Source organism: Ctenopharyngodon idella, chromosome 13 (genome assembly GCF_019924925.1).
Source record: "Ctenopharyngodon idella isolate HZGC_01 chromosome 13, HZGC01, whole genome shotgun sequence".
NCBI lineage: Eukaryota > Metazoa > Chordata > Actinopteri > Cypriniformes > Xenocyprididae > Ctenopharyngodon > Ctenopharyngodon idella.
Genome location: NC_067232.1, coordinates 22744394 through 22767774, shown reverse-complemented (window position 1 = coordinate 22767774; position 23381 = coordinate 22744394). Strand labels below are relative to the sequence as shown.

General features: G+C 35.4%; 3 protein-coding genes across 3 annotated transcripts in view; 1 reads left to right on the top strand and 2 right to left on the bottom strand.

Moving 5' to 3' along the window:
- Positions 1-3045, bottom strand: part of zgc:110319 (uncharacterized protein LOC796111 homolog) — a 3092-nt gene extending 47 nt beyond the window's left edge. Inside the window, exons 1-8 of the mRNA XM_051917783.1 lie at positions 2881-3045; positions 2481-2569; positions 2204-2339; positions 1945-2011; positions 1740-1851; positions 1565-1628; positions 1251-1425; positions 1-621 (exon numbers count right to left, since the gene is read on the bottom strand). The exon at positions 1-621 is cut by the window's left edge and continues 47 nt beyond it. Of these exons, the coding sequence (XP_051773743.1) occupies positions 550-621; positions 1251-1425; positions 1565-1628; positions 1740-1851; positions 1945-2011; positions 2204-2339; positions 2481-2569; positions 2881-2936 (771 nt within the window). The 5' untranslated portion in view covers positions 2937-3045 and the 3' untranslated portion in view covers positions 1-549. The remainder of the gene's footprint in view (positions 622-1250; positions 1426-1564; positions 1629-1739; positions 1852-1944; positions 2012-2203; positions 2340-2480; positions 2570-2880) is intronic.
- Positions 3046-4349: 1304 nt separating this feature from the next.
- Positions 4350-11298, top strand: si:dkey-228d14.5 (uncharacterized protein LOC796266 homolog). The gene is made up of 7 exons (XM_051917784.1): positions 4350-4672; positions 5480-5527; positions 5609-5680; positions 5768-5835; positions 7602-7732; positions 8872-9049; positions 10580-11298. Exons 1-7 carry the CDS (start codon positions 4608-4610, stop codon positions 10765-10767), a joined length of 750 nt encoding a protein of 249 aa, XP_051773744.1. The 5' UTR covers positions 4350-4607; the 3' UTR covers positions 10768-11298.
- A 5601-nt stretch (positions 11299-16899) lies between these two features.
- eif4e1c (eukaryotic translation initiation factor 4E family member 1c) lies at positions 16900-23345 on the bottom strand. Its single transcript, XM_051917854.1, has 6 exons — positions 23334-23345; positions 21988-22121; positions 21807-21870; positions 21481-21594; positions 21257-21396; positions 16900-18069 (listed from the first exon to the last, which is right to left on the bottom strand). Exons 1-6 carry the CDS (start codon positions 23343-23345, stop codon positions 17955-17957), a joined length of 579 nt encoding a protein of 192 aa, XP_051773814.1. The 3' UTR covers positions 16900-17954.
- Positions 23346-23381: the final 36 nt, after the last annotated feature.

The following is a 23381-nucleotide window of genomic DNA, read 5'->3' as shown; positions in this document are numbered from 1 at the left end:
GGATGGCAGCTGTAGATGAATACAAACTTTCACGACTGATCTCATTCTGAAAGCTGTGGAAGATCTGCAATTATTACAAGTGGTCAATTCAGGTTTAACAATGTATCAGGATCACAGCACTGAATTCATTTCAAAAGAACTCCCAATTATTTAATGAACTCTCCAGATATCTAGGTGAAATTGCAACATGCAATAAACACTGAAATTAAAAGCATAACCGTCTTCAATTTAACCTTATCTCTCAGACAAGGAACAAACCGGTTAAAAATCATGAAGCTTGCAGCTCAGAGCTAAGTGCAGATCTAAAAGAGCAACAGTCAGAACACATAACGGCAATCTGGAAAGTGCATACAAGTTTCTTGTATTTGCAATTGCAATATTGCACTACTATAGTAGAAACAGAACAACTTTAGGCTTGGTTAAATATTACAGTATATTCTATGTTTTCTGAAGCTTAAATATGCAGCATCCTTATGGAGTGTCTGAATCCCACTATTATAACACAATGACAACAATTGAAATATGTTGACAGCACCGCCGGGTCTCATGCTATGAATCTTGCAGTTTCTTCTCCAGCTCTGTAAACACCTTTGTGTTGATCTCATCCACTTCATCCTCCACCTTATTGAAAAAAAATATACATAGTCAGGTGAATAGTGAAAGTCATGATCACTGTAATTAAAATATGCAAAAGATGTTTTCATGAATAACTTCAAAGAGGCCATATTATGCCATTTTACAAAGTCATAATTTTGTTTTTGGGGTCTACTAGAATAGGTTTTCATGCTTGAACCTTCAAAAACACATTATTTTTCACATATTTACATGGTTGCAGCACCTCTCTTCCCAGTCTGTCAGTAACGCTCTGTTAAGTTTGTCTCTATGAAGCCCCTCCTTCCAAAAAGTGCAATGTGCTCTGATTGGTTGACCGTTTCAAGCGTGTTTCTGAATTGTTACACCCCTTATCATAACCACGAATTTCAACACACTACTAATGCAACTCAATCAGGCCTCATCCCTTTTTTGCGTATGCTTTGGGCGGGAATTATTTAAATGAGGAATATTGTGATGTGTTCTTTCCCAGATGAAAACTCAAGACTACAATGGAGGCGAGAATAACTCCTTTCAGAATGGACTTTGTGCTTTGCAACTTTGCAGACTGTTTTCATGCTCAAACAGCAACATTACACACTAAAGAAAGTTTTAAAAAAAGCATAATAGGTCATCTTGAATGGATTTATATATCTTACCTGTTCTACATTGTCTACCTCAGGTATATAAAACTGCAGCATGTTCTGGATGCCATTTTTTAGGGTAACCGTGGAGCTGGGACAGCCAGTACAGGAGCCAACCAGCTTCAGTTTCACAGTGCCATCCTCAAAGCCTTTGAATATGACATCCCCACCGTCCTCCTGAACCGTAGGTCTTAAGGAAAGAAAACTTTTGTAACATTATAAGTGTCTTTACTGTCACTTTTGATCAGTTTAATGCATCCTTCCTGAATTAAAGTATACATTTCTTTAAAAACAGTATTGTATATGGAATCAGAACAATGTAAACATACCTGATCCTTGTGTCTAACAGCTCTTTGATCATTGAGACAATGTCATCATCATCCTCTGTAACACCTGAAGAATAAAGACACCATAAATAAATGATTAGACTAGCTTTGAAAATTTTAAATTAAGTACATAATGAACCATAATTTATTTAGTCAATCTGTGCAATGTTTGGCTCACTGCTCTCAGCATGTGTTGCTCCCATTGTGATGGCCTCTCCACTCTCAAAGAACTTAGTGATGACCTCAATCGCATGTCGTTTAATGTCTGTCCATTCAACATCATCGTCTGTCTGTAATAAGAAACAATTTATTCATGAATTTAAATACAGAACTTAAGTACACACGCTAACAATCAAACAGTACGCCTAATCGCTGAACGCTACCTTAGTCAGTGTGATAAAATCTGGGCCATAAAAGACACTTTTTATCCCTTCGATTTGGAAAAGATCCCTGTTGGATGATTACAACAAATGAATTTAATACACAGCAAGGTTATGCACGCCTTTTGACTGATGCAAGAGCAACTGAACACATCAAACTGACAGATAATCAATGCAGCAGATTTAATGATACATTCAAATCACTATTTGCAAAAGGACACTATGATTCGACAGTAGATAATGAAGCCGAAACTGTGTTTACCTGGCTAAAGGGGAACTCTCTGCTGAGTTTGATGTTGGGAAATCTCGTGTCCCCGTCCCCAACACTGGCTTACCGGGAAGAAACTTTAGACTTCTGGGGTTTGGTGTGTCTTGAGTTAAAATTGAAATCATTCGTACTGCAATAAAAAACAAATAACTCCTCAAGAAAGAATATAGGACTGTACAACATAAAATTAAGCAGCATTACAAACTTTTGATCATCAAAAGTGATCGGTTATGGAATAAAGAGGATATCTGGTGAAAGTAAAATGCTTTACCTGAGAATGCTTTGAATTCATACTGTTGAGATTGTATTCTGTGTGAAGCCCACATTGAATAGCACTGATTTCGGTCATTTACAGGAAATCTAGAACATTAGTGATTGCAGTCATATATATGCTACTAAAATACTACCATAATAAATTAAATAATAGTAAATAAATAATACATATAATACATTGAGGATCAATTGATTAAATGGAATTTCATTTAAACAATATAAATAATATAAATGTATTTTATGACAGTGGAAGTTAATACCAAGGAAATCGTTTGACTGTAGAAGGAAATTACGATTGCCTTAATAACCTAGCACTACCGTCATGTGACATTATATTATGTAACAATACATACATTGGTTGTTAAATACTGTGAAAAATGCAATATGTCATTTCCAACCTGTAATGATGTGACCGTATGAAGCGCAATAGACTCCATCTTACAGACGCCGCCATTTCGATTGTTTTGAAATTTAGGACCCCAAAGCTGACAATAACTCTCCTGTTCAAAAATACGACTTTGTGTATGGTGAATGTATATTGTGTGTAATTTTAAATATATATAGTACTTATAAACATTTGTTGTGCAAAGCGTATGAAATCAGAGTGAATGACGGCAAAACAATTGCAGTGTACCTGACATGTCAGGCGCAAGTGGTCTAATGCTTTATTTCTTAAAGGGATAGTTCACCAAAAAATTCTTCATAATTTACCTAGTCACACGTGTTCCAAAACCATGACTTTAGTTTTCTCTTTTATATAACACAAAAGAAGATGTGACAGATATTAGACAGAATGACAGTTCCAGTCACCATTCACCTTTATTTTATGGAAAATAACACACAGATGCAATAAAAGGTGAGGCTGTCAGTCTCTTACAAGTCATGTATACAAATTTAACATAGCTTGTTGTGACTAATGCATGCAGGATGTGGGATGATTGTTTGCATGTGATCCAATCAATAAGATTGTGACAAATATCAGAGTGAAACAGCTTCTTGAATGAGAAGAGGGGAAAAAAATATAGGGCAGGACTTGATTTTGTCCATCTGGAATTGATTGTATCATTGTGGTTTGCTATTGCTGTGATGTCGTGAGTCACAGGTTGTCCCTGTCCTCGCGTCAGTAAACACGTCATCAGAGAGGAGAAGAGATGTCACTGCAAGAGGGAGTGGAAGTTATTTTGAACAAAGATTACGAGGTCACATGAATTTAAAAATTTATAATGATGTGCATGGATAAATCAATGAACTGCAACATTCCACAAAAAAGAGGAACTATCAATAGTTATTTCATGGTGACTTTGAGAATTCCAAAATGTATTTAGTATTAGTGTATTGAATGGCAAAACTGCATTTATACTGTATATAAATGTGTAATTATATGTAATTATATAATTCATGAAGCATATTAACCATTTGCATTAGGCTACATTACATAGTAATCCTTTCTAAATGGTACTTTAAAGTGTGTTTTTAGATGCAACTCTCTTGTAGGGTCTTTCCACAGATCTGCAAAAGGGCATATCAAGGCACTGATTAGGCTTTTACAGCAGCATGATTTATCTGAACTACAGGAATATTGATTTCAGTCAAAATATGGCTATATGTGTATGTTGCTCACAGTCCGAATGCATTCAAAGAGATTAAATTTGCCTAATGCTAAAATATTTAGAGGGAGCATTGTCATGACTAGGTGGTATCTAGATGTTCTGATTTGATTAAAGTTGGAACTTAGTCTGAAAAGTTTGAGAACCACTGCTCTAAACTAACATGAGTTCAACTATGAGTAAGACCATAAGTAAACACTGAGTTGACTCAACCCAAGTTGCCTTTTGGCTGTCATATTTTCTTGTCTTAAAGAAGGTGATTACCATTAAGGAGTGGCTTAATGTGGTGGCATGTCTCAAAGCTTTCTTTGCGTATTTATGTAAGAATGTAGATCATCTGGTAGAGGAGACAGTAAACCGGTAAGGCCAGGAGAAGAAGTGAAAGATGCTAAAGGACGTGTTTACATGATTTTTGAGGGGCTAATATGTCAGTCAGCTTTTCAAGACCTCGGTGGAAATATCACTTTTGAGATTATCAGCACTTTATTTTAATCTTGAAGCAACTTTCTCCAAGAAACATGGCTGTTTGGGTTGTTTTACCCATTGTTCTGTGTGCCGTCTCATTCATCGGGTGCTGGATAGTGTGAGTTGACAAAATTATTTGTTGTTCCTCTCAATGTAAATGACATATTACAGATATATGCTGCTTCTCAAGGTCAGCTAAAACTCTAAACTTTGATACAGGTTATTGAGTAGATGCTTTCATTGGAGTCTGTTATTACTGTTAAATGTTTTTGCGTTGACATATTGCGTTAATAGATGATAGATAGATAGACAGATATAGATAGATAGATAGATAGATGGATAGATAGATAATGATAGATAGATAGATGTATAGTTTCAGTCATCATTTATGATGTTTCAATCATAATTTATTATAATATCTACACTATAACATTGGTGCTGACGTGTAAAAAGATTCTTGCATAACCAGCTTAACAACAAAACATCAACAAGAGGCAATTAATTTCAGTGCTGATGTCATAAGCATCAAGGCACATTATACTTTAAACTTAGTAACCGAACATGAGTCAGGATCAGAAATAGTCAAAGACAAAGCCAAGGCTGGTCTTTACTCTTTGGGAATCTAATCAGGAGAGTCTGATCTAAAACATTTTCACATACATTGTTAGACTCTCATCAATTTCTGTGTATCTGAGTCATGCACAATCAACAGGTTAAACATTCCTTATCTTTAAACAATCTTTATTAGCGCAAAAATACTGAACAGAATGAATACAGAAACAACAAAATATGTTACTCCCATATAGCACAATATTTTTACTATTTTGGGTCTGATTTTAGTATTAGTACTTGTTCCTGTGGTCTTGCTGAAAAACAAACTTTAAACGACGTTTGTTTTAAAGGGTTCTTTTGTCTTTTTCTACAGATATGGACTTGCATTAAGTTTCAACCATGTCTGCTCACTTACTAACTGGTAAAGTGATAAATTCAACCTGCATTATTTAATGTTTCCTTTATTCATGTTTTATGATAACATTATTGGGTTTCTTAACAGGGAATACAGAAACTCATGTCACACAAATGAAACGGGGAATTGCTGCACCCTGGATAATGTCCCCACCGTAAGGTCTGTTTAACATTAACCCCAGAAACACCTGTTATTTTCCACTTCATAATTCAAAGGAATGACAGGCATTTTCTGCTTATTTTACAGCACAAGTGGAGCAAACTTTCCAGAAAACTCCCTATTCACAGCAACAATCAATGCTGGTTCATTTTTGTGTGGGTATAGGCCTATATGACTTTCAGATAATATTTCACATCTGTGTCTTGACAATGCATTGAATTCCATAGAACTATCAAATGTTTGGACACAAGTCATATAGTTAAATGCTTGAAATTTAAAAAAAATATATATATATATACAAAAAATACAGTATGAGCTTCCTTTCATATAAAAGTTTGGTTCCAAAACAAGATAAACACCTTTTTTTTTTTTTTTTTTAATTAGTTTCCGCCAAAATCAGTATTGTATCTGGTCGGTATTGAAAAGTCATTATTAATTTTGCGCAAAATGCGATATCCGTCGTATTATTCTGTCATGTTTTCTCCCTTTCTTTCCAAAACGCGACAAACGCCAATCTCCTTTCTCCGCAGAATACGATATATCCGCTCAACCAATCACAGCGCACCATTCCACGCACTGTAAACAGTAATGGCGGCGCTCTGAATACACCCGGCATCCTAGTTTTCCTTATCTGCTTTGTACTTTGTGATCAACAGAAACAGAAAAATGAATAATTTTGACGGCATTGATGAACCTGTGGTGGTTTCTGCGGTGGGGAAGAAACGTAAGTCATCGAAATGTAATCATTTACGTGAGGAGATTAAGAAGATGAGGCACTTGAGTCGGGAGGAAGAAAAATGCCGGCTGTTGCTTGTTCCACAACAGCATCAAACTTCTGTCACGGTCCCCAAAACTGAATCATGGACAGTTTTTAAAAGCCGTTTTTAATAACAATGTACTCGGCAAATGTGTTTATTTTAACCGTGCGGTGGCGCCAGATACTCTTTAATCGGTAATGACAAACGGAGACATAATTAATTTATAACATTAATAAGATGACTCGTTGAATTCATTTTGGGAGCGACGGCTGAATGTATTTTTAGTAAAATGCCTGTATAAAAGATTAGTATTGGCAAAGTTCAGAGGCTGTCATATATGTGAATCAACTTACTTTGTTGTGTATTTTCAATATGAAAAATAACTTTTATATTGATGGATTTATTGCATTTTGGCGAAAAAAAAATCAGTTTTTATAATAAACCTTTTAAAATCAAAATGTAGATTTGAATTTTTAATGTTTTTATAACCAAAAGATGCTATGTGAAACAGAAAATAGTGGTTTTCATCTTGCCACTTTCTTGGTAAAGAAAACACCTTTTTACTCAAATTAATCAAAATGGAGTTATAGCGTTTTGGAACCAAACTCTTCAACATATATATATATATATATATATATATATATATATATATATAATATGACAAGAGTTAAACTGTGTCTGAAAAAAATAATCTTAATCATGTCAAAACATGGTCAGGTCAAAGTGTCTAAATAATTTTTGGGTATAATATGTCACAATTTACTTTATTTTGCTATCCTCACTTACATAAATAAACTATAGTGTCCTGAACCCACTAGTAAAAATATATAAAAAATGTCTGAATAATTTTTAGTTTGACTGTATATATATATATATATATATTGGGCACTACATAATTCCCATAATTTAATTTGTTTACTAGTTTATATGAAATATTTTTATATATTTAAATAACATATTAATTCAATAATTTTGATGATTATTGAGTAGGCTTAGATAAATAATCATTGACTAGGCATGCAAACTTTTGACTGGTAGTGTAATAAAGTGCACAGAATATCCAGAGGACTCTCTTTATCACTCACAGTGAATCGTATTGTAATTTGAACACACTTCAGATAAAATATGTGTAAGAGTAGTACATTCTCTCTTTGTTCCCACAGTTCTGATTTTCTGCATTTTCCATCATGCACACATCCTTGACAGGAACAGTGTTCATTCTCTTCTCAGTAAGGTTGCTATGATCATAGGCTGTGTGGTGTCTGCGGGTGCTTTCATGGCTGGAAACTGCAATGTAAGTACAGATAAATATCCTTCACTAATTTCACTTCCTGCTTATGGATAGCTAATAAACGATTCAGTGCTGATGTGATGATGTGAGTTCTCAGGTGACAAGAGCCTTAACAAGAGAGTCTAACACTTTTCTTATTTCAGTGGCCTTACTCTGAACAGACAAAAATCAAGCTCCTTAACCATGTATTTTACAAGATAATACGTAGTATAAAAACATTCCTGACAAGTCGAACATAGGTGGAGTCACAAAGCAAACTCTTCACATGCTCGGTAGACTGTTTCCTGTGGGTGTACTCTGTGTAAATATGAGGAACATTCATGATGTTTTTCATATTACACAAGTTATTTCTAATTATAAAGTAAATAAAATCCCAATAAGATCCCATAACAAGAACCCCTAAATGTTTTTATATAAAAAGCGCCTGACAGAACCCTTTAAGGTTCTATATAGTCTAGAACCTTTACTTTTAAAGGGTTAGTTCACCCAAAAATGAAAATTCTGTCATCATTTACTCACCCTCAAGTCTTTCTAAACCTGTAAGACTATCATTCATTTTCAGAACAGAAATGAAGATATTTTTTATGAAATCTGAGTGATTTCTGTCTCTCCATTGACAGCTATACGCAACTGAAACTGTGACGTTACAAAAAGTTCATAAAGAGATTGTAAAACGGTTTAGTCCAAATTTTCTGAAGAGATTTGATCACTTTATATGCTGAACAGATTACATTTAGGCTTTTATTCACATATAAACATTCATCAACTCACACATCAGTTGTGGTAAACGGAAGCTCAAGCATGTTTGAACCAATGAGGTTCATTCTCATTTTACGCAGCGTGTTTGAGCTTCCGCAAGAACCAACGAGGTTTGTTCTTGCGCATCAAGCAGGTTCAGCTAAATTCAATCTGTTCATCACATAAACTGACCTTACCCATATACCATCTCAATAGTAGCAAATGTGTTTTGCAAAACAACAAAATAAGTACATATACCTAACAATAATTTTATATACCACCATCTTAAACTTGTGATTTTATAATCATGTTTGTCTAAAACAGAATGAACTGACACATTCTCTTCTATTGTGAAACATGCAAATAGATGTGAACAGACGTTGTTTCCTGTGTTTTTCTTACAGCCAGTAGAGCTGCTGTTGCTCCATTACCTGGGTGCTGCCCTGAGCTTTGTGTTTGTGTGTCTGTACATGACCATCCTGACCTCCCTCACTAGTAAATGTATGCTGACGGGGTTTGAACGGGTTCTCTACCCACTACGCACCATCTCCTCGTTTTTCCAGATTTCTGCCACCATCCTCTGTATCCTTATATGCTCAAAATTTTGATGCTAATGCACTGTAATGCTATTTTTATTAATGATTGTTCGGTATTTCTATGCTTACAAAAAGCCTAAGGTCAGCAAGTATGAAGTACAGGTGAAAATTAGGACCTGTATAGATCATTTGGGAGTAGATGTCACAGTTACGTCACTGCAGATGCGTGTGCATTGTGGTGGCAGAAAAACAGTGGTAACAAGTGGAGGAAAACGGGAGAATAAGAGAAAGAAAAGTCTTGTTCCTTTGCATGTCAGAATCTGAAAGCAAAAAAAAAAAAAAAATGAAGCGAAAAACAGACTGGACTGATGGAAACTGCGACGATTACCCTACTATTAAAGCATGAATTTGATGTAAACAATAGATCTACATAATATTCACATATTTTCATAGGGGACATAACGTATTAGCCCTACACTTACAGCATAAAATAATATTTAAACCTGTAACATTTTACATAGACTACATTTAAACCTAAAACTTTTTTATCTCACAATTCTGACATTTTTCCTAGCAATTGCGAGTTTATATCTCTTTAAAACTCACAATTGTGAGTTTATATCACCATTTTGAGGGAAAAAAAGTCATAATTGCCAGATATAACCTTAAAATTCTGAGGGAAAAGGGCAGAATATAGAGTATATATTTAGCAATTCTGATTTGGACACTTAAGAAACACATTAAAATGTATGAATTGCGTTGTACCAGTGTTAGTTTTTATTTAGTCTTATGTAACTTTGGCCCGGTTTCACAGACAGGGCTTAGCCTAAGCCACGATTAAGCCTTAGTTCAATTAAGGCATTTAAGTAGCTTTTATAAACGTTCACTACAAAAAAAAAAAAAAACATTACTGGTGTGCATCTTGAGACAAAACAATGGCTCTGACATATTTTAAGATCTGTCAGTACAAGTTATTTTCAGTTCCAACAGCTCAAACATGCATTTTAGTCTGGGACTAGCTTAAGCCTTGTCTGTGAAACCGGGGGAGAATTACTTTGAGTTTGATGAACTTAAACCATTTAAGTAGCTATATTGTTCTTAAGACTTTGTTAGATTTGTTACCTGAATTCAAACTGAATGTGTGGAATAAACTTAAAATATTTTAGTGTAGTTTACTCTAATGATTAACTTAACCAACACTAAAATATAAGTGAATTTAACTTAATGTGTATGAGTTTACAGTACTCATACTTACTGGTTTTAAAGCTTCAATTCCTCAAATGGTTTGAGTTACCGTAACTTATCAGGTTTTACAGGGCAGACATTTTGCGAGCCAGGTGCTCAAGTGAAACAAGGGCTTATAATTAATTAAAACAAAATCCATCTTGTCACATGATCCTTCAGAATGCAGATTTGCTGCTCAAGAAACATTTCTTATTCAGGATTCTCTGATGAAAAAACCTTTTGGGGCAACCACAGATCTTTAAAGTTTTATCAAATGTCAACATTTTTAAATAGTTATTTAGAAATGAAATGTTTTCTATCAGAAGTTTTTCTCCATGACTTCTCTTATCAGACGGCATCTTCTTCATCCAGGAGGATTACTTCTATAAGCACATCTCTGCTGTGTTTGAATGGTTTCTGTGTGTCAATCTGGAGCTCTATGAACTCAGCTACTCTGTGGAGTTCTACTTTTTCTCCTCATCGATGCTTTCAGTACTTCTAGCAAAGAAAGAAGAGGAGAAACCTCTCATTTTGGCTTAATGTCAAAAATCCTTCAGAACTCGATTGTTTTTTTCGGTTTTCCGTTATGGAATCATAATAGATGACTCAGGAGACATTTGAAGAATTTTTTTTTTGTTTTTTTGAAGTTTCTAGGATTTATGAGGTTGCAAGCACTGGATTTACTTTGGAGCAGGATACTCTGATTTTTCTCAGAGTGGAGCAACAGGCACTTTGAACGTCTTAGTTTTTTTCCAAAGCACTTTTACTTTCTAAATACAATGGCATTTAACTGAGGAAAAACACCTTACAAATTCAATATTTGATCTCATATCTAGATTTCCTGTGAGCAAGAGTAATTTGGTTGGTGCATGCAGTTTAAATGATTGTTCGGTGTTTACCTCACACTTTTAATCTAATCACTCAGTCCCTGGAAATGTGGAATCAGCTGCTGGCGGGAAATGTGTATTTGTCAGAAATGAAAATGTCAGAAGGTCCATATAGAAAAAGATAAGAATAAACCATTCATAGTCTCAGGTTTATCTCAAATTAAATTATTTCCATTATCTGTTATTATTGTGTCAAGAACTTCAATTCATAGACTCTAGACATAGGGTGAATTCAAGTAAACATAGGGAACCATATGGCTAAGTGGTTCAGTTTACCTGAAATGACCCTAAAAATTTCCTGGAAAAGATCATTGTCAAGTTTGCTTCCTGATATTTTTTTAACACAAAGAATTTCAATTCAAAAACAACTTTATTTCCTTTGACAAAAGCAACAAAGGGCTCATTGATATTTTTAGAGCGGTATGTGGTATTCAGTTTTCAACATTATGACAAGCCTAAAACAGGTCCATTCACACCAAAGATAACTATAACAATAAAGATAAGTTCTCAAAATCGTTCTAAATACAAAAGAATAGCATTGTCCACACCACAACTATAACGGCACAGAGAAACAATATCGTTGGAATCACTTTCAGAATGAGTTTTTTTTTTTTTTCCCCAGCTGATGAACGATAAAATATTGAATTACTAGAGCAGACGACAAAACTGCAGCGTGCGATTATACAACGCGATATCACGACCAATTTCGTGTATTTTACGAAGTGGCTAATTCGTACGAATTTATACGGTTTGTCTAAACCACAGTGACGGGTAGGTCATTCATTCGTACGAATTCATACGAATTTGGCAACTCGCAAAATACATACGATTTAGCAAAAAAAAAAAGTACTAATTCGTACAAGTGAGGTCGTACGAATTAGCCACCTCGTAAAATACGTACAAATTGCCGTGAGATCGGGTTGGATTATATGCTGCATTCACTCGCTCCATGACGTAATTACCGTAAATAAAGCTCCGTGTGCTTTCGAATCGCCCTCGCGGTACATTGATGTCATAAACCAATTTGGTCTGTGCAGCGCCGCTTCAAGTCGAACAGACATGTTCCCACCTTAAATCTGCAGTGGTGCACAAGTCATAGCTATCAGAAAATTATGAGTTTACACGTAATTATAAGCTCAACAAGCACGTGAAAGATTTTTACAGTTCAGAATCGTTACGGTAATTACAACATGGCGTGAACGCACCTACAATAAGTGGAACGACGTCGTCCACTGTGGACACTAATATATTTATCGTTCTTGTTGTGAATAGGGCCTTAAATTATTAGTTCACTTAAATGAAAATTAGCCTACCCCAAGCTTTACTCACCCTCAAGCTGTCCTTGGTGTATATGGCTTTCTTCTTTCAGATGAAAACAATCTGCGTTAAATATTAATAAATATCCTGATGCATCTAAGCTTTATAATGGCATTGAACGGGTCCAACGAGTATGAAGCTCAAGAAAGAGCATCCATCCAAAGCACAACGTATTCCACACGGCTCCGGGGGGGTAATAAAGGCCTTCTGAAGCGAAGCGATGCGTTTGTGTGAGGAAAAATATCCATATTTAACAAGTTATAAAGTAAAATATCTAGCTTCCACCTGACCGTATTCAACTTATGAAGAAAGTGTAATGCCTCTAGCAGTTCAAAACACTCCTACGCTTTCCGTATTCAACTTACAAAAAAAGCTTAACTGACGCGACGTCAGTTATGCTTTCTTCCTAAGTTGAATACGGAAGACGGTCTGGCGGAAGCTACATATTTTTACCATGTGGAATATGTTTTGCTTAGGGTTAGGCTTGATCCAGTTTGACTACACTCTTAAAAACAAAGGATCTTTACTGGCATTGATGGTTCCATGGAGAACCTTTGACATCAATGCAACCTTTCCATTGCACAAAAGGTTCTTTAGCATCACTGCAAAAAAATGGTTCTATGGCATCACTGCAAAAATTCCTTTAGAAACTTATTTTTAAGAGTGTATGCTGAAATCCAGTCTTGTTTTTAAAAGGGCAGATGTGTTTAATGTTGTAATGCAAAGAATCTAGAGATGTAACTGTTGCCAAATGTCAGATCGAAGGTTTGGCTGGAATGCAAATAGTTTCACAACATAATGGCCAGGATATTAACACACAATGGTATAAAAAGTCATGTGTGGTGTGCAATGCAATGGAAGCACAAGTCGTTGAAACACCTGTTCTCTGTAATTCTGACACACCCATTGTGTTTAACTAAGAAAAGCACTCTTGCATGTAGTAATTCACCTGGCCACGTGAGGATTCTGTCGCTGTTTTTCTATTAACATTTCATTTGACAGCCATTTTCATTATTAAACAATGTAGTCTGTCTGTATGTATGTATCAACAATGAAGACTTTAAATTGCTATAAGAACCAAATAATCTGGCATACGTTAACTTACAGTCTCCTTTGTAGCAACTATACAATCTCAATTACTGCATCATTTAGAATTGCAAAGAAACTTCCAGAACAGGGAGGAGAGCTACGGGACAGCTTGTTCAAACTTTTGAACTCCATATTCACAGTCATGTTGAAGGAGTGACTTTGTTTGGAGAGGTTATGTACACATACTGATTCACATACTAAGAAAGACATTGATGCAGTTTAGGACTTTGGACCTGTGCTAAAGAATCCTGAGAGTCCTGAAACCCAGAAACGAGTTGAACAATGAATGAGCATATTTGCACTTCTGGTTCCATCTTCCCAAAGTCAGTGGGTTTTTGTTTGAATGCCTAAAATAGAGTTGTTGAGGACATTAAACGTCATCACACCCAATATCTCAATAGGTACAGCCTCAATGTGTTTATACTCGTGTTCTTTTAAACTATTCTAACTCAAACCTACCAACTAGATTTCAAATAAAGATTGAAAGTTGTCAGAAGATTAGATGTGGTGCTGTTGAAGTTGTGACCGAGATGTAGTAAATCCTACCATTAGCTTTTTACTTCTTCAGACTAGATTTAGGCTTCAAAATGAATAAAGATTGTTAATTTGTGAAGATCATAGGTATAACACTTTAGGACAAAGGTCCATCATTAATAGGTAACTATGCAGGACAAATAAGTAGTACTACATTAACGCTTCAGCTGTATTATTAACTATACGGAAACAAAATTAGCCAATCAGTAAGTATTAAAAATATTAAATTTAGGACTAAGATAGTTCCTTATTACTAGGGCTGGGTATTGACACAAATTTCATGATTCGATTCGATTTCTATTCACATGCTTGCGATTCGATATCGATTATTTTGGATGTAGTATATCAGATACAGTACATGGCAAATTTTTTAGAGGAAAAAAAATCTCTCGACTAGGCTAATGCTGTAAACTACACATGGGTGTCAGTTGGTACTAGATTACTATAATATTGAAGGTTAAAAACACTTAAATTACACTCAGTGATGTTTTTTATAATAAATAAAGTTTAGAATTACATAATCATATTTCTACTCCAATTCGTATTTTTGAAATATAAACATTTAAATCGTGGCTGTCATAACTGATTTATTCAAACATGCATTAAATATGGAAGAACATTAAAAATTATAATGAATATGTAACGGTGCATATATTTATCAGAATGCTGCTCTCTAGAGTTCATTTTTCTAGCTGACTAATGAGTTTATGGTCACTGAATATGGTTTTTCTGAGGTAAGTGACGTTACGTTACATTGTTTACAAGCTGTTTTATTAACGCCTTTCCGAGGTTGAAACACTGATTGAGCTATTACACGAGACATGATACAGATTTCGGTAAGTTGTAGTGTATCTTTTAACATACCTTCAGATGTTTATTCATGTTTATTTCGCGCTGTAACTGGTATTAAAGCGGAGAAGATGTTCACATGTGCTCCGTGCTGCCGCTTCTCTTTAACTGAGGCGCTAAAGCGATCTGTCACGCCACATTAAACAGCGCCAAAACGGTATTTAATTTTTGAATCTCATAAGATGGACATCATTTGAAATCTGCGACTTTGCTTCATATCAAAAAGTAACAAAGCACAAAGATTATTGCGGTTTATTGGATGGGAGGCGCGCTACATTTTCTTTTCATTCATCAACTGAAAACAGACTAGACTAATCGATATTGGTTCGTAAAATTGAGAATCTATTAAAATCGGTATTTTTTACCCAGCCCTACTTATTAAACAAAAATGCTGGGTTAAAAACGGACAAACCCAGCAGTTGGGTTAAATGTTTGCCCAAAGTACTGAGCAGTTTTATTTAACTCAACTATTGTTTAAAAATTACTATATGGCTGGCTTAAAATGAACCCAAATGTGTAATACAGGTTGGAAATTAAAAAAAATCAGACTCATAATTACTAGAGGCAACAATAATACTCAAAAGGTGAACATTTATTAATAAGCAATTTAATAAATGTTTATTGTTTAATTATTATTCATTAAACTTAATAAATGTTAATTTCCAACATATTTTGTTTTCATTTTAAGCAAGCAATACAGTATTCTTTTAAACAATAGTTGAGTTAAATAAAACTACCCAGCAGGTTGGGCAAACATTTAACCCAGTCACTGGGTTTGTCCATTTTCAACCCAACTTGGGTTGTTTCTAATCCAGCATTTTTTTTTTAGAGTGTAGGTAATCAATAATTACTGAATGAGATGGGCATAATCAAGAACTAATAACTAGCTAAAATGTCTTTTTCACTTTAAAATATGCAGATCTCTAGTAGTCCTTGAAGATTAACTAGGTAACTCTTAATTAGTGATCCATTTTATGACCACATTGAGTTAAAAGACAATTGCTCACATCTCAGACACATTAATATTGTGATCAGTAATTTAGTAATTCTTTATAATTTCAGTTATTAGTTCTTAATGATGCCATTCTCATTCAGTAATTATTGATGACCTTATAAGTGACTCAGTCCTAAATTTGAAATGACTTACTGATTAATTAATCTTGTTTTCATATTAGTTAATAGTAGTAGCTGAAGTGTTAATGTAGTAATACTCACCTGTCCTGCATTACTTGCTGCACAGTTGCCTATTAATGACGGACCATTATTCTAAAGTGTTACCAGATTATCTTGAAGAGCAAAACATGAAAGAATCATGAACTTATATTGGTCACAGAGCTTATTTTCTGTAACAATCCCCCAATTTTTTTTTTTTTTTTTTACCAAGGAAACCAGGTTGAAGCTAATTTCTTGGTTGGCCTACAAAAATACATCATCCCTGCAGAACGCTATCGCTGCATCCGAAATCGAATACTTCCCTTCTACAAAGTATATGAAAACAGTAGGCGAAAAGTACCCAGATGACCTACTACTTCTGCTGAGATTCTGAAGTGTGCATTCGATGGACAATTTACCCATGAGGCCACAGGAGAGGATTTATGAATGGCAATGAAGTGATGTGACAGTAACAACATGGCGGATATAGCACATCCAAATTTCATTCATACTACCCCACATTTATACTATATAGAATGTACTTTTTTTATTGGTAGGAAGTATATTAAAAATTCAAATGTAGTACCTACTCAGTATGCAATTTCGGATGCAGTGTATTAGTTTATCATAGGTGGTGCCTCATCAAGTGCCTGTTCAAAAGAATACTAGAAAAATGAGTTTGCGCTAATGACAATTACACAACACAACTGTTTGACTAAGGTAGGTTTGAACTCAAGCAATTACTTAAAATGAAAGCAAATGAATTAAATCTTTTGTATTGAGGTGTTAATGTTTTTTATAACCTCTGATAAAAGAGTCAAGACAATAAAGAAATGGAAAAAAATTCAATTGTTAATGCAAAGCACATAATCTTTACTTTGAAAGAAGGTAATATACATCCTGGAATTACAGATAATAAAGATACATTATGAGCAAAATAAATTCACAATGAATATCCTCTCTTCTTTCATCCAAAGAGTGGGGCAAACTAGAAAATGTCTACAGTATCAATTAGGGAAAAGGTGGAAGCAAACTTAAAAAGCATGTATGTCCAGGCATTCACTGAATACACTGTAAAAAAAAAAAAAATAATAATAATAAAGTTCAAACGAACAAATAAGGAAAAACAGCAAGCAGTAGTCCACATTGCTAAGAACCTCAAGAACTGAAAGAAAAAAAGAAGAAGCTTGATTTTCATGGTGTTCCTCGCACTACATAGTTCAACTGCAACGCATATATCATAAATAGATGGAGGGGAGAAACAAGCAAGATGCCACAATTTCAGCATAGCTGAAACAATAAATGACCACTCCTCCAAATTCCAAACTTGGAGCATGACCGAAAGTAATCCTTTACAAACCTTTAAGATAGTCAGTCTGTAGGCGTCTCTGCAATCACTTCTCATGCCAAACACCTCTAACCAAAGCATGTTAAAACAGTTTGGGCCCTTAAAATGTCCGTGTGGATTAAGTTGTGGGTTTATTTGTTCATCTGATGGTGAGAAATACTTAATGACGTGACGCGTGAGAGAACAAAAGGTTAAAGCAAAGAACGGTATGCCTCTTATCTAAGCCTTAGAGCCTCTTCAGCTAGGTAAGTCTCGATTAGTCCTTTAAACTCTCCCAAAATCACTAAAAATGATATCAGTAACATCTAGCTTAACTGGTATAGTTTTAGCTGATGCGGTCCTCTCTCAGGTCTAAACAAGCAGACGTCCCCTGATCCACACGGTAACGGTGCTGATCATTTCAGGCTGGAGAGCACTACATTTACATATCTGATTTTTTTTTTTTCTTTTCTTAAAAAGGAAGGACACTACAGTAGTTGACAACTCAAAAGTATTAATGTGATGCAAATTTCAAATTTTATAAACCTACAATGAGTTGAAATTAGTTTTCTTCAAACTGAGTACATGTTCTTTGTTGTAGAGCCACTTTTGCTAGAGGTGTCATCATGTGACTGGTATCCGATGAGGGTTTTGATTGGGAGACTCAAACGCTCTTTGTATTGTTGCCTAAAGGGGAAGAACAACAGATATCACTGTCACAATGAACAGAAATCTGATAGTATGGAAGCCCGTTTCCGCCACTAAATAAAAAACAGTAATTGCAAGTTTATCTCTCACAATTCTGACTTTTTTTTCCCCTCACAATTGCGAGTTAAGTCAGAATTGCGAGAAAAAAAGTCAGAATTCTGACTTTATCTCTCGCAATTCTGACTTTATAACTCGCAATTGTGAGAAAAAAGTCAGAATTGTGAGATAAAAAGTCACAATTACTGTTTTTATTTTTTTATTTAGTGGCGGAAACAAGCTTCAACATATTTACATAAAACATCAGCTAAACACACATTCCACATTTCGGTGGAATCAACATGACCTTCCACTCAAAAAGGTGTTTATTAGGGCTTGACGATTAATTGAAAAGTAATCGAAACCGAAATTCAGAACCTCTAACCAACATAATTTTCCCATGTCGGTTATTTCGGCTTTTTAATCCTGTTAATAAGTCTCCCTTAAAAACATATTACTGCGTGTGTAGCCACGTGACTCTGCCCCATCCAGTCAGTGACATGAAAGCAACACGAAGTGAACACCGAGTCAACACACAGAGACGGCGCGCGAGCGGTGAGCCTTGCGTCTTCACTAAACTTTGTCAGTTGTATGTGTTTTAAGGTTTGCCAGTTTGGACATTCAAGCGATTTTAGATGATCGGATGTGTATTATATCGAGCTACCGTGCTCGCGCAGCTGTATTGTGGCACGAACACTCATACAAACAGTAGCTGCGCAAAACGTGAAGATCGCGCGCACAGAGAGGAACGCAGAAACTAGTTGTCAGCGGTGTCCTGTGATTTATCACTGAAGTAGCTTAGAAACTCAAAACTTATTATAGCATATATTTTTCTACTTTTGAAGGAACTATTTACAACCCACAGCTTCACAATTATTAGCTCTCATTACCTACTGGTACTGTGCTCATTTATCTTTATCTGGTTTACAACGAGCAGAAATCTGTAAGAAATGTTACGAACCATAGATAAAGTAACTGCTGAAAGTGAGCTGCTATATCAGATCATTCTTTCAATAGGAAAAAATATGGAGATAAAAGTTTATAGCTCAGATAAAATATTAATGTCTGTGTTATTGATCAAAATTGAACAAATCAGCTTTTGAAAGAAACGCGCTGAAAATGACGCATTTATTGATTACATTGTTTCACCACCAGGTGGCGAAAAGCGACTTAAAAAAAAAATGTATGAGTTGAATCTTCATTCAACAGATTCTTTCATATACACTGATTCATCCAATAATGAAACGAGTATTTATGGGTGTGTAATTGAATCATACATCCAAACAGATTTTTTTTTTTAAATAATTAATTCAAATATATTTAAAATTTTAAAATAAGACTGCAGCAATTAATATTTTGTCAGAACCTCTAGTAAATTACGTTCTTTTGTTTAGTTGACATTCAGAATTGTGATCTCGGTTTGAAACAAACAAAAAAGTTTCTCAATTTATCCAGAATTATGCAGCTCTAAGTTTCTTTAACACTTCATATAAAATATATAAAAAAAAAACACTAATCTTCATATAAAATATAATCTTCATATAAAATATAAAAAAAAAGATTTGTTTACATTTTATTTTGCTTTGTTTTAAAAATGATTTGTTTGCCTTAATTAAAAATGCATTGGTTAAATTCAAACTTTTTTTTCTACGAAAATTTTCTCAATAATTATTGATACCGATCAATATGAAACATTATATTGTGATAATTTTTTTTAGCTGTATCGCCCAGCCCTAATTCAGTACATCCTATACTGTTTTCTAAAATGATCTGATATTAACTTTTGCATGGATTTTATTGAAAAGAGCTTAGGCTCATGTAACCAGAAGTTAAGATACAGTATATGAATATGCTTTTAAGTTTTTCTTGCCTCATGGGTTTACATCTGCGAAACGTTGAGGTACTATCGTAGTAGTTTTGTGCTTGCGTGAACGTCATGGCAATGTACAACACAAAGTGCCTCACGTGGGAAACACTTAACGTAAAGGCTGATTTATACTTCTGCGTCAAATGTACGGCGTAGGCTGTGTGTAGCACGCGTAGCCTACGGCATAGCCTGACATGCACCTCTTCAAAAATGTAACAACGCGTAAATTCTACGTGGACCGCAAGCGCTGTGATTGGTCTGGCTAGATCCCCTCCCTCAGGTCAAAAAACTGGCGTGGAGCAAGCGGAGAAGAGCAAGTGTTTTCCATACGAACTTCCATAGGAATAAAAAAAACACTCTGTTTCAGGGGACACACGCCTTCAAACTGCAACAAAAGTCATTGCCTATTTGCCGCCATCACTGCTGAAGCTTCTCTAACCATGTACATGACAATCTGCTTCTTCTTTGGCTTTTGCCTTGATAGTCAACATGACCGTGGACACTGCCTACTAGTGGTCTGCATGCATGTCGATGCGGAAAACGACGCAGAAGTATAAATGAAAACAGACGCATATCCTACGGCGCAGAGGCTCCAGCACAGGTCTGACGCAGAAGTATAAATCAGCCTTAACACGTAAATGCGCGTAACTAAGGTAAATCAAGCAAGCTAGCATGCATAGGCCACGAAGTGTTGGCGAAATAACACATTAGCAGACCGGAGGGAATAATATGGAATTTTTTCCAGAAAACTTCTTGCACAAAATAAATTCAAGGACCTGTATCTATGCATGTTCATTTTCAAAAACTTTCCAGGGCCTTGAATTTTTTTTTTTTTTTCCAGATTCACAAACTTTCAAGGATTTCAAGGACCCGTGAGAACCCTGCCTATAGTATTTTTTATTATTAAGCTATAGCAGTTTTTGTGCATTTATGTATTTAGCTTCATAACATTAAGGTTGAACCACTGCAGACACGTGGACTATTTTAACAAAATCTTTACTACCTTTCTAGACCTTGAATGTGGTGGTAACGTTGCTTTCTATGGAGGATCAGAAACCTCTTGGATTTCATCAAAAATATCTTAATTTGTATTCCGAAGATGAACGAAGGTCTTACGGGTGTAGAAGGACATGAGGGAGAGTAATTAATGACAGAAATTTTATTTTTGGGTGAACTAACCCTTTAATCTGTTCTGATTTGTAATTGAAATATTTCAACAATGTGTTGTGTCCTAATGTGGACTGCATAAAGTAAGCAACGTACCCTATCGTCATGATAGCGTCCCTGTTTTGGCAATTGCCCGTCCAGATGGCTATTTTATCCCCCTTTGGCCTGACATTGACCACAGCTCCACACACGTCTTCACTGGCCTCATCAAAGGACTCTCCGATTAAACATAACAGCTGCAAAACACACACACAGTATTAAGTTATGCAATGCACACTGAACCATCCACAAAACCATGTGAAAAAAAGAAAAACTCTTACTGTCTCCATCCAGTAGCGGTCAAGGTCATTGTGTCGTTGCTGTTTGCTGAGGGTCATTAACCACCTTCCTCCAAGTTTATTCCTGTCATCCTCCCACATGGGTTTAATACCATCCTGAGACATACATAATCTGGATATGAGTGTTTTCTCATTTTTGCCAAGTGCTAACATTCATCTCTTTATCAGCATGCAGATAATTAAATCTGCAGTCATGTGGCCAGAGTGATGCCCAGAAATTCAGAAGTACACCTGCTTTACATTGAAAAGTTTGGTTAATAATTAGCCACACATTTCAGTTTGGACATTTACATACTTCCTCATCTTACCTTAAATAAGCAGTAATCACAGCCAAAACCAAGCTTACTGGGCTGCTGTATGTGATTGTATAATCTGAGGAGTGAACAGAAGTCAAATCCATCATGATTTGCCACTCAAATGTTCTTTATAAGAAAAAAGGGTGATAATGTCACTTAATGTCATAATACATGACAAAGGAAAGACACTTACGCCCAAAAATCTTCCACTGTGTCAAACTTGGAGATGAGACGCAGATTTTCTGTCCAACTTTTGCTCTTGTCATTTTTGAAATACCAGAGAGCCCATCTGCAGGGACGCAAATAAGGACAGTGAGAACGAGTCTCCTTGTGTCACTCATATAATATTCATGAAGAGCTGCTTCAGCCGCTAGAAGTGGATTTGTGTGTGTCAGACCCCAATAAATGACTGTTTGCTTAAGCCCATCTCTGTTAGAGAGACGCTCTGCTAAGTCACTTAATGGACACTTACGTGTTTTTGAGAGCCGTAAAGGTCTGTGAACCTCAGGGTTGAAACAGTGTCATAAAAAAAGCCCTTGTGCATGAACAACAGCAGTGCACATATGACTACCACATATTTTAAATGTGCTGAGCTGCAAAAAATGATTCTGCAAACACTAAATATGAAGCACCAGCCATTAATATATATATTATAACCTGAGATGTTTCTGCCACTTGAGACTGAGACAATTTACTGGCTTATTACATGCTAACCTTAATATATTTAGCGTTCAGGGTTTGGGGTCGGTATGATTTTTAATGTTTTGAAAGAAGTCTCTTCTGCTCACCAAGGCTGCATTTATTTGATCAAAAATAGAGTAAAATTGTGAAATATTATTACAATTCAAAATAACCATTTTCTATGTGAATATATTTTAACATGTAATTTATATCCAGTGATCAAAGCTGAATTTTCAGCATCATACTCCAGTCTTCAGTGTCACATGATCCTTCAGAAATCATCTAATATGATGATTTGCTGCTCAAGAAACATTTATGATTATTATCAGTGTTGAAAACAGTTGTGGGAACTGTGAAGGATTATTTCAGGATAGAAAGTTTAAAAGAACAGCATTTATTTGCAATAGAAATCCTTTATTAGGGTACAGACCCCCTGTTTTCACAAGCTGATGTACATTTATACCCAATAAGAGGCAGTCAAATGGAGACAGGTTAACCTCATGTAATTCTCATGGTTACAGCCTCCTAAAGGACATTTACTACCACACTGACCCCCTGAACAGTTAATCAGCTATCACACATGTACAGATTTACTAGAACGCTCGATTGTTTAAATCAGACCTTTGTTTTAAAGTGCTGCCAACCCCCTCAACACCACACCGAAAGATTCACTCCTGTTTATCCGATACATCTGTCTCCACTTCTCAGATATTCCTCCTCAGGCCATTTGAATGACCTCATCACTCTAATTTCTTACCATCTCATTTCCACATGAATGATGTGTTGGTGTTTTTAGAAGCTCATACACAGCTCTGATGCGTAATCATTTTGAGCTCAAGCAGACTTTGGGACACTGACCTTGGTAGCCATCGTCATCAAGTCCCCAAGAGACGAGATACACTCTCC